General features: G+C 31.6%; 2 protein-coding genes across 2 annotated transcripts; one reads left to right on the forward strand and one right to left on the reverse strand.

Moving 5' to 3' along the window:
- Positions 1 to 2,664: 2,664 nt before the first annotated feature.
- Positions 2,665 to 4,237, forward strand: LOC137249177 (uncharacterized). Its single transcript, XM_067780479.1, has 2 exons — positions 2,665 to 2,821; positions 2,907 to 4,237. Exons 1-2 carry the CDS (start codon positions 2,686 to 2,688, stop codon positions 3,356 to 3,358), a joined length of 588 nt encoding a protein of 195 aa, XP_067636580.1. The 5' UTR covers positions 2,665 to 2,685; the 3' UTR covers positions 3,359 to 4,237.
- Positions 3,597 to 11,941, reverse strand: LOC137249173 (putative nuclease HARBI1). The gene is made up of 2 exons (XM_067780472.1): positions 11,368 to 11,941; positions 3,597 to 5,172 (listed from the first exon to the last, which is right to left on the reverse strand). Exons 1-2 carry the CDS (start codon positions 11,655 to 11,657, stop codon positions 4,251 to 4,253), a joined length of 1,212 nt encoding a protein of 403 aa, XP_067636573.1. The 5' UTR covers positions 11,658 to 11,941; the 3' UTR covers positions 3,597 to 4,250.
- Positions 11,942 to 12,545: the final 604 nt, after the last annotated feature.

Below are 12,545 nucleotides of genomic sequence, written 5' to 3' on the forward strand. Positions count from 1 at the left end.
CAGTGGAATGAAAAATATAAAATCAGCTGATGAGATGAGTCAACCATATAGTTGAGCCATACGTAACTGACGTTTAAATCTATTCAATAAACACACTTTACAAGGTTGCATTTGCGGTTTGAAGCAATTTATTACGCATTTTTTTTAAATAGGCAATTTATTATTAAAATTTATTGTATGATAAATTACGTAATAAATTGCCCAAATGGTATAAATTGCCAATTTGATGTGTGTTTGTACATAGTATTACACTAAGATGTAACTGAAATATGTGTCTATGTTTCACCTCAACACTAATTCTATGTTTCACCTCTAAAAACGGTGTGTATCTACTATTCATCACAACCGATGCAGCTATGTATATGTTATACACAGCCATTCAATAGAGATTTGTGTCTCTGCTTTTCGGTATACCCTGTGCTGTTGCTAGTTATTTCACCACTACCGCTAGATGGGTCTCCTAACCATTATCTAAGCGAGGATAAGCGTTTTTTTACGGGCAAATATAAACGTATACGCGTGTAAAAAAAACACGGCTTATATTGGAATTGTTTCACAAATCTTCATATACTATGGAACGGATTATATCTACTTCCTTTACCGTTTTTAGTATTTTGCGAAAATTATTCCAGCTAAGCTGACATGATGTTTTTGTAAATTGGAATCTCAAATTCAATAAGAATATTCGAATGGCGGAAATAAAAAAAATAAAAATACCACGGACTGCATTAAAACCCTGGTCGCCCTGGACGGTCCATAGAACAATTTTCTGGGGCCTACTCTGTATTGCGATGCGAAAGGCAGTGCGATGCGAAAATAAATTGCGATGCGAAAGGTAATTGGAACTCTGTAGCGCTATCGCATCGCTAACAATGTCGCTTTTTTATTTTTCGCAAATTTTTTGCTTGAGTATGCATCACTGACCAAACTCAAAGGAAGAGAACAAAAGAAACAAGACGATTACAATTTCGGCAAACGATTAATTTTTGTTGAACAAATTAAAAAAAGGATTCTGTAGTATTATGGAACGATTTAAATGAAGAAAGGATTGATTTAAATGAAGAAATCCTCCCAGTTCAGAAATTGAACTGGAAGAAGTGAACGTGATAAATACAGGGGGCCTACTCTGTATTGCGATGCGAAAGGCAGTGCGATGCGAAAATAAATTGCGATGCGAAAGGTAATTGGAACTCTGTAGCGCTATCGGATCGCTAACAATGTCGCTTTTTTTATTTTTCGCAAATTTTTTGCTTGAGTATGCATCACTGACCAAACTCAAAGGAAGAGAACAAAAGAAACAAGGCGATTACAATTTCGGCAAACGATTAATTTTTGTTGAACAAATTAAAAAATGGATTCTGTAGCATTATGGGACGATTTAAAAGAAGAAAGGATTGATAGGATTATAAGAGACAACTCCAAAATTATGAGTCTCAGCGTTCAAAGGTAATTTAAACGTTACAAAATTACTCATTCATATACTATTGCTTTATGTTTTATTCATTAGTTTTGTGCAGAATTTTCGGCTTAATAAGGAAGCCTCTTTGTATGTGCTAAATAGCATAAAAAGTGAGTTGAAAAATCCACGGAGAGCAACGGCAGTTCCTGAAATAATAAAAGTTTCTACAACGTTGAAGTTGTTTTCGCGTTGGGTGTTTTAAGTAACCATTTGGCCAAATCTGGGTGTATTGCCATGAAGTCCACTAGGATTTCAAATTGTTGCTTTTGTGTTTGTTTTGTTTTTTGAGTTGTCCTATATATTTTTAAAAGAATGTACAATGAATATAAATATATCAATTTAGAAAATCATCAATTAATACTTACATATTTGAACAATGCGAATGCCTATTACTTGTAGCAATAAAAATGCGAAAATGAATGCTGTTTGACATTCGCTTTCGCTATACAGAGTGCTGGCAATGCGAAAAGGGATAAAAATTGCGAATGGGCAAAATGTGAATGCGAAAGTCAAAATATGCATGCGAATGTCAAGATACAGAGTACCGATTTTGCGATTTCGCGTATTTTTTCTTTCGCATCGCAATACAGAGTAGGCCCCTGAATACATGTATTCGTATTGTAGGATTTACATAAGCCGTCATCCAGTGAGGTTTACAGCTCCGGATCACGCTCAATTCTCGCGGGAACACTGTGGATCATTCAGAGACTTAAGAAGCAGAGGTCGTGATATTTTCGCACACGTGAAATGTGATAGGCATAAGTGGCCGCTGTTTTTCATTTAACTCATACGGCGAAAAGCTAAGCAGCGACATCTAATTTTGAAAAAAGTAGGTTTATATAAGGCAGCGTTGCCAAACTAAAGACAAGTAATTAACAAATTATCTGGCTCACAAATTGAACCAGACTTCTACCTAGATTTATATGACTAAGGCAAGGTGCACACGAGGCTACGCGTATTAGACGCTGCAAGCGAAATTTGTACGCTTTGATGACGAACACATGTATTTGAATGGAGAGCTGCATACGAGGCGTCAGCTGCATGAAAGCGACAAAGCATGCCATTTTCGTGTAGCTAGGCGTACAACAATGTTGGTCGCTAGGCGTAAATACGCCTAGAAAAGAGCAAGAAGATGTTTGTTTACAATTTTTCGTTTGCAAACTTGTGTGCTGTGCTTCTGTTGCTATAAATATATATTGAATTTATTTCATATAAAAAAATATAAAATGGTTGACGCGACTAAATTCGTTCAATTGGTTGAGAATTATCCTTGCCTATACAAAAATAATTTAGCAGAATATTCGAAGAAAGATGTTACAGAAAGAGCCTGGGCAGCAATTGGTGTGGAAATGAATTGGTCAGGTGTGTCGATTTTGAATTTCTTTTTATAAATAAAAACAAAGAATATGTCTAAATAGATCTAAATTTATTACACTCTTCCTTACAGTGCCTGATTGCAAAGAAAAGTGGAAGAACTTGCGAAATGGCTTTGTAAGAAGTCTCAAGCCATCTCCTAGTGGATCTTCTACTAAAGCGAAGAGGCCTTACAATTTGCACGACATTACGCAATTCGTTCTTCCATATGTAAAACCAGTGCATCATTCTGAAAATACCAGCAACATTATAATATCAGAAATGGAAGAACAATATTTGGATGAAATTGAAAATGGATCAATTGCTGACGACAACTACAGCGATTGTGCCCACACGAAGACAGGGTCTTTGATCTGCAACAACCTAGAATCACATCCAGCCAAAGAAAGCAATTTTGAACCAACATTTAGTGCCAAGGAAAGAAAGAAAACAGTCCGAGATGAAGTCGATGTGGCGGTGCTAAATTACCTTAAAACAAAAAAGGGAAATACAACTTCGGAAGATCCAAAAAAAAAATGTTTCTAATGAGCTTACTTCCCGACGTAAAAGTCTTTCTCTCGAGAATTTGCGCACATTTAAAATTCGATATATGATGCTGCTAGAGGAGCTTTGAAATGAACAAAGGGCACAATCTGTCAGGCGGGAACTGTTTGATCCAGCAACGTCTTATGGCCAAAATATAGAAGTCTGCACCCCAGCTCCTTCGCCCGATGATACTCCAACCTATACTCCAGTACTATTTGAAACAATTGACTGTGAAAATGAAAGAGCCTTTTACACAAACGAGTAAACTTGCGTTTTTGTATATTATTTATTATATAATTATACTATTATTTAGTTATAAACAGTTTTTAGAATGGGTATGTTTTCAGTGGGCTGATCTCATAAGTATCTTACTACATAGAAGTAGTCATGAATTAGACGATACAATAGTGAACGAAAAAAGTACCAGTGTTACAAGTGTATGCTAGTTTGAATACATGTACACCCAGGGAAGTAAGTATTGGCACAAGGCCTTTTTGCGGTTTTCACCTAGTTTTGCATTAGAAAAATAATTATATAAATATATATATAAATAAGATGGACTAAAAAATCACATGCTTAAAATGTTTCCCAAAATTTAGAACATGTTTTTGAAATCGGTTTGCATAGTTTTCGTTCTACAATTCATTTAAGTTTTATTTAAAAATAGTGAAAACAAAAAAGGAAGTAGTTGAAACAACTTGCAATTAATTTTTGCTGCTATAATTTTATTCGCATGTGTACACATAGTTCAAACTAGCCTCATTCACAGAACAGATCGAGTACTATTCGTAATATTATTTGATATGAATTATTATTCACTTTTTTTCAACTATTTGAATTAAATTTATTGCAATAAATGTTGTTAAATGGAAACTAAAACAGTCTAACAGTTTTATAAACAAGAATTCCACTGCCAGGGCAAAGAAACATTTGGTAATAAAAAATAATTGCTTAAATAGTGTCGTAAGTTTTGTGGGGCAGAATTTTCCATTATGTTTACATTATCGAACTCTGGCAGAGTACTTGGGTTCCATTGAACTGGTTGCTGGTTTTCGATATCGGGAAGGAAGATCGTGTATGATATGCCATCTTTTTTCCTTATAAAATTATGTAGGATACAAGCACTTTGTATAATTGAAATGATTGTTTCGTACTTTTGGCATCGTATAGGTGTTGAGAAAACTCCAAATTTTTTTACCATCATCCCGAAACTGCACTCTATGTTCTTTCTACTGCGACTTAGTCTATAATTAAATATGCGCATCTTGTTGACAATGTTTCTTTCCGGATAAGGCCGCATAACATTTTTCCTTAAAGGAAAGGCGTTATCTGCTACGAAATAATATGGAAACTTATTTCCACTGTCGTCATGCGGTAGTTCCTTTGGGGATGGTAAATTATTGTAACTTTCTAACCAACGTCCAAACGTCGAAATTCTAAAAACTCCCCCGTCGCTATTTCGTCCTGCAAATCCAAATTCTATTGATGTAAATATCCCGTCGGCATCACAACAGGCAAGTAATATTACTGAATGGTAGTTTTTGTAATTGAAATTAGCTGAACCCGAATTTGGATATTTTTGAATTCGCACATGCTTTCCATCGATAGCTCCTAAGCAATTTGGCAGCTGCCATAGATCAGAGAACCGTCCCGCAATACTCTTCCAACGCTCCTCATTTGGCAACGTCATATAACAATCTTTTAATGAATTCCATATAGCTTTTGTTGTTTCTTCAACAATTACTCCGATTGTACGTTCTCCTCTTTGAAAATATAAAGCAAGCGCATTGAACGTGCATCCTGTAGCCAGATACCTAAACAAAAAGTTATAAAGAATTTAGACCACACACATACACAACAACATATTCGCCACCAACTCAGTAGTGGCCTCAATTCAAAGATACTCATATCTAATGAAAAGCTCCGACTCAGAAAATATTCCTATAACAAATCGAATTTGTCATCAGAACAGGGTAACTGTTGTTGTAGCAACACCTAATACTAGGATTCTCATTACTTAAAGAACAATACCCAAAACTAGCAGAAGAGGAACGACCACTGTTAACACAACAACAGGAGAAACGCACTCTGCCTAGGGAAACGCGCGTCACTCTAGCTCAACTTCGATCTGGATACTGTAACAGGTTAAACTCTTACATATCCAGAATCAACCCCGACATACAAAATGTATGCCCCGCTTGCAATGTGTCCCCACATGACACCAACCATCTCTTTAATTGTAATGTGGAACCAACGCCTCTAACACCCCTTTAATTATGGTCCACCCCTGTCGAAAAAGCAAGTTTCCTTGGACTCCCGTTAGAGGATATTGATGTCAATTTGTGATCGGTCGCAGCTATTATGTGGGGCGAAACATTACTACAACAACAACAACAACGTTACTAACCTTTTCCGAAAATGAGGCCCTTATAGTTTTAACTACTTTGTATTATTTACTTTAATTTTTACAATAATTTTTAATTGAGTTTTCATGTTAACTTAAAAATTTTTGAATAACTTCAAAAAAAAGAAAATTCTAATTAGTTTGAAAATATTTAAACTCAAAAATAAACAAAAGTAAATTTTTAAAAATAAAATAAATATTTGGTTAATCACCAAATATGTTGGCGATTCTACCAACGGACCTAATTTTTAAATCTATATTTGATCAAATGCTGAATGTGGCGCTTTACGTATCACAGAGCTACTGAACAAGACAATATCGCAAATAGAAGTGCAACTAAGTGACGTGCTACCAAAAAAAAAAAAAGTTATATTAAGTTGTCTAAACCAATTGCAGACTATCAACCGGTTTCGGCAAATGTGCACACGATCCAATACAAAAATGCGTGAACTGAATTCTCAAAGAAAAGTTAAATCAAAAATATCTACAAGAATTAGTGAAGATTAAATAGTGAATTCTTAACCGAAATTTATCTAAAATAACTCTCTAAAATTGTGCACAAATATCTTTAAATATTTATATGAAGTGAACTAAAGAAGTTATTATAATAAAACAAACATCCAAATTTAAAAATTTAGTATACAAAGATATAAACTATGAACAAAGATACAAATATAAATAAATTATCTACGTAAATACAAATATTAAAAACTTTATTATCTATATTTAAACCCTTAAAATTTAACTAAATACTTAAAAATTAAAAACTATTTACAATTGAGTTATCCACTTCATTACAACAAGAGCTATTTTACGCACAATACACACAAGAACGGATTTAAAATATAAGACATCACGTTGAAAATGACGAGATTTATAAAGAAAACCACAAACCCATTGCATAAACAGCTACAACGATGTATTCAATTGTTATCACTTCCAAAAACGCAATTGATTCCCTTAAAATCTCTACAATCATCAATCAACTACTTATTAATTTTAATATATATATATTTTTTTTTATTAAATTAAATTTTATGTAAGTATAATTATTATTTTAATATTAAATTTAAAATCTTCTATTATAATTTAAATTAAAATTTTAAACCCTTTAAATTTTCAAATTTATTTTAAGATTATTTTTATATTTTAAAAATTCTATATAAATTATTTAAATTTATTTATTTTTTATATAAAAATAAATATTTTATTTAAATTGTTAACTCCTTTCCAAAAAAATCTTAAATATTTCCTAATTTTCAAATTTTTAATTTAATTTTTTTTTCATATGGTTCTACGTTCACCAATACGAACCCGTAAGTTTACAAATTCGGAAAATCAAAACAACAATTATACAAATAACACAATGATTCACAATACAACTCAAAATTCTAACATTAATACAACACAAAACAACATCTCTAATATAACACAAGATACTTAAACACAAGATAACTTTACAAATTTGCCTTCTACTAAATCTATTAAATTAGCACAATTTTGGCAAGATTGTCCTGATGCCTGGTTTTTACTTGTTGAAGGACAATTTGAAATTAATAATATCACTGATAATTTAAAATTTCAAAATGTTCTAATTACTCTTCAACGAGAGACTATTTCTAAAATTTTAGATGTTTTTAACCCTCCTCCTCTTTTTAATAAATATGATACAATCAAAAAAATTCTATGTGAAAGATTTTCTCTTAGCGAAGAAAAACGATTAGAACAATTATTTTCAAAAGCTGAACTTGGTGATCGTTCACCATCTGAATTATTCAGATTTATGAAATCACTTATAGGTTCTGACTCCATAATTAGCCAAGAATTACTCTTTAAATTGTGGATTCGTAAATTACCACAAGAAATACAAATTCATTTGACTTCCAATAACAATCAAAACAGAGATGAAATTATTATTTTATCTGACAAACTTTTTGATTTAATCAATAAGCCTCATTTTTTCAAATCTCCTGTAGTCTCAAGTATAAATAAGAATATTTTAGAACAATGCGTTAAAAATTTAACTGAATTAACTACGGCTATTTATCAGAATTTAAATAAAATTTCTAATGATATTAATCAATTACAAATCCGTTCAAGATCTAAAGATAGAAATAGATCTAAATCTCGAAATTTTTCAAGATCAAGTAATTTTTCAAACAATCTAATTTTAATTCACAAGCAACTATTTGTTGGTATCACAAAAAATTTAAGAATAACGCTCTTAAATGTATACCCCCCTGCAATTTTAATCAAAACCATAATTCAAATTACGAACAAAATTTAAACTGAAATGATCCATTATGACGGTGACGGATAATGGAACTATTATTAAACCTACTCGTCGCCTATTCATATTTGATAAATTCAATAAACTTAATTTTCTTATCGATACCGGTGCAGTTGTATCAGTTATTCCTTTTTCTAAATTTAAAATATATAAAAGAAATTCGGATCTTACTTTGACTGCAGCAAACGGTTCTTTAATTGAAACTTTCGGTACAAAACTACTCAAAATTGATTTAGGTTTAAGAAGAGATTTTGAATTTCCATTCATTATTGCGAACATTGATACACCAATTTTAGGAGCAAACTTTTTAGAAAAATTCGGAATTATTGTCAATATTAAAAATAAAGAAATAATGGATTCTACTACAAAAATTAAAGTTGCTGGATCTTCTGGATTTTCTGATATTTTCTCACTCAAAATTCCTATTGTCGAAAATAAGTTTTCAAAATTACTTAATGAATTTCCATCTATTACCTGTGAACCAGATTATACTAAAAAAGTTAAACACCATACGGTTCACAGGATAGAAACAAAAGGTATTTTACCATTTTCGAAACCCAGACGTCTTGATCCAATCAAACTTAAAATTGCTAAAACTGAATTTGAATTTTTAGTTAAAACTGGTATATGCAGACCCTCAAATTCTCCTATTGCATCTCCACTTCATCTCGTTCCTAAAAAAGAACCAAATGATTGGAGACCTTGCGGAGACTATCGAAGACTTAATTTTATCACTACACCAGATCGGTATCCTTTACCACATATTCACGATTTAACAATTGATTTAAAAACAAACAATTTTTTTCCAAAATTGATCTTGTGCGTGCCTACCACCAAATTCCAATGGCAGAAGAAGACATTCATAAAACTGCAATAACTACCCCTTTTGGAATGTTTGAATGCGTAAGAATGCCTTTCGGTTTACGAAACAGTGCTCAAACTTTCCAACGCTTTATTAATGAAGTATTTTCTGATTGCGATTTTGTATTTACATACATTGATGACATTCTTATTGCCAGTGATAACGAAGATCAACATATAAATCATTTAAAATCAGTTTTCAAAAGACTTGAAGAATATAATTTAAATATCAAACCTTCAAAATGTACTATCGGTGTAAATAAATTAAATTTATTAAGTTACGAAATTTCAGGCGAAGGTATTAAACCATCTTTAGATCGAATTGAAATTATAACAAATTTTGAAAAACCAATTTCTATAAGTTACAAAAATTTTTAGGTATGATAAATTACTATCACAGATATATTAAAATGTTAGCAACAGAACTTAGTCCTCTGCATGAAATGTTAATACATGCAATTAAAAACAAACTCAAACAATTAAATTGGACAAATGAAACCACAACAGCTTTCGAAAATGTTAAAAAACTTTTTGCTAAAAATACTTTACTTACACATTTTGATAAAAATGGTACTTTATCATTAGCAGTTGATGCATCAAATGTTGCTATTGGAGCAGTTCTTCAACAAACTAGCAATAATATACTAGAACCTTTAGCTTATCTTTCAAGAAAATTAACTGCAACAGAAACTAAATATTCAACATTTGATCGTGAACTTTTGGCAATTTATAATTCAATTAAACATTTTCTTGAAGGTAGAACTTTTACCATTTATACTGATCATAAACCTTTAATTCATGTTCTAAATTCTAAAGTAGATAGATCTCCTCGTCAACTACGTCATCTTGAATATATTGCTCAATTTACAAATGATATTCAATATATACGTGGAAAAGACAACATAGTTGCCGACACACTTTCCCGTATTCCAGAAATAAATGCAATTTCAACTCAAGATATAACTTTAGAAACTTTATATAAAGAACAACAAACTGATACATTTTTACAAAAAACCATTTCTGATCAAAATTCTAAAAATAATTTAAAAGAAATTCATACTTCAGTTATTAATTTAAATATATGGTGTGATATTTCTCTACAACCTTTTCGACCTTATGTTCCTCATTCTATGAGAAGAATTATATTCGACAAAATTCACTCATTATCTCATCCAAGTATAAGAACAACTAGAAAATTAATTCAAAATAAATATTTTTGGCCTAACATGCGTAAAGAAATTAACGATTGGACTTCATCTTGTATCAATTGTCAAAAGTCCAAAATTTCAAGACATACTAAATCTCCTATTCAAAAAATTCAAATACCATCAGGTCGTTTTGAACATATTCATATGGATATTGTTGGACCTCTTCCAGTTTCAAATGAAAATTGTTATATCTTAACAATTATTGACAGATTTTCACGTTGGCCTGAAGCTTATCCACTTAAAGATATTTCAACAAATACTATAGTAAAAACTTTTATTCAAAATTATATACCACGATTTGGTATACCATTGAATATTACAGTAGATCAAGGTTCACAATTCACCGCAAAATTTTTTACGGAATTAAATAAACTTTTAGGTTTATACATCTCCTTACCATCGCCAAGCAAATGGCATGATAGAGAGATTTCATCGAACTTTAAAAGCAGCAATTATAGCATCAAACGACTCGGTTCATTGGTCTGACATTTTACCATTCATTCTACTTGTTTTACGAACTTCTATTAAAGAAGATTTAAAATGTTCATCTGCTGAACTTGTTTATCGCCAAACACTTAGAATACCTGGTGAATTAATTATTTCAAATAGTAATAAAGAACATGATTTTCCTAATGACGCTCTTCATAAAATAAGAGAATATTTTTCGCTTGTTCGTTCTAAAGTTTTTCATCATAACAAAGAAAATTTTTTCGTTCCTAAAAAATTAGAAAATTGTGAGTATGTTTTTGTTAAAGTTCTTCGTAAATCTAATTTAGAATCACCTTATGAAGGACCTTTTAAAGTTGTCTCTAAGAAACATAAAACATTTACAATTCAATACAAAAATCCTATTAAAAATATTTCAATTGATTTACTTAAACCAGCAAACATACTTATTAACACTAATTTAAATACAAATACATTAAACAACAAAAAACAAAAAAAGGTTACATTTAATATTAATTAATAATTTGTTTTAAATTTTCTTGGAGGGGGAGTAAATATAGTGTTAACTACTTTGTATTATTTACTTTAATTTTTACAATAATTTTTAATTGAGTTTTCATGTTAACTTAAAAATTTTTGAATAACTTCAAAAAAAAGAAAATTCTAATTAGTTTGAAAATATTTAAACTCAAAAATAAACAAAAGTAAATTTTTAAAAATAAAATAAATATTTGGTTAATCACCAAAGCCCTACACAATTGAATCCCATACATTGAATGAAACAATGTTATACACATACCTTAATGTTACCATAAGCCGTTCTTCAGGAGGGACACTTTCACGCATATTGGTGTTTTCTTTCTGTATGGAAGCACCAACGAGCATAACCAAATCCTTGAATGTAGCTTTTGACATGCGATAAAATGTCCGAAACTTTATATCATCATGAGACAACTCCTTTGCACATACAAACAGTCTACAATTAACATTTTTCTGAATATATGGATGTGCCCAATATTTTCTCTTTGCTTTCTTTTCCTTTCTGCGACGAAGGAAATTTAGCAATACCAATTCTTCGTCGCTGTACATGTTTATGTTGACCGATACAAACAAAAATTGTTATTGAAAACCGTTTTGAATTGAAAATTCTTTTTTTTCTCTTATGCGCGGTGATGAAAACTTTTGTTTTTAATTTTATACAAAATCAACTTTTGTATAATGGCAATTATACAGCATAAATAAATTTTTGTAGCGACGCTTGTAAGTAGCTACGTATGCAGATCTTGAAGCGTAGGGGAATTGTAGCTACATAAAATATCTTGTACGCGTCTATGACGCGTAGCCTCGTGTGCACCTTGGCTAAAATCGTTGTTGCTGCGTTTACATGAAAATTTATTTATCTGGTTCAGGATCTTTGCCACCGGATGATGGCTATAGAAGGTTTTGGTGCGTTGCTGCGCCTGGCAGGTATGTTCAATGTATGGCCACAAATGTATCTTCCTACACAAAGTATATGGATTGTAAAGCGATCTTTGGTAGCTTTGATACACTTTGACAGCGTCATTAGACAACTACGAAATACATTTCCGCTTCCTACGCTTGGAATCGACCAATCACGCTTGATTTACATAGAAATTTTGCCGCGTTGATTCACTTCCAAAACGCCATAAATGAAGAATATCTTTCTTTTAGCCTCGCTTAACATTTCACAAACTTTGTATAGCAAGATATACGTGCCGCCATACATTGAACTTTTCAGTATGGCGAAGCGATGCAACAAAGCGTACTAAGTAAATCCGGCACTAGTCTGCTTTATGGCGCTGTCAAAGAATCAAAGCGAAGCAATTGCGGCAAGAGTTCGATGTAAGTCCAAAATTTTTGCGTTCCGTTTCCGATTTTTGATCCGCGGCCGACACACCTCTTTTATAACTTACCCCAAAATTTTTTGACTTGTAAAAATTATGTATTACAAAAAAA

Source organism: Eurosta solidaginis, chromosome 4 (assembly GCF_040869045.1).
Source record: "Eurosta solidaginis isolate ZX-2024a chromosome 4, ASM4086904v1, whole genome shotgun sequence".
NCBI lineage: Eukaryota > Metazoa > Arthropoda > Insecta > Diptera > Tephritidae > Eurosta > Eurosta solidaginis.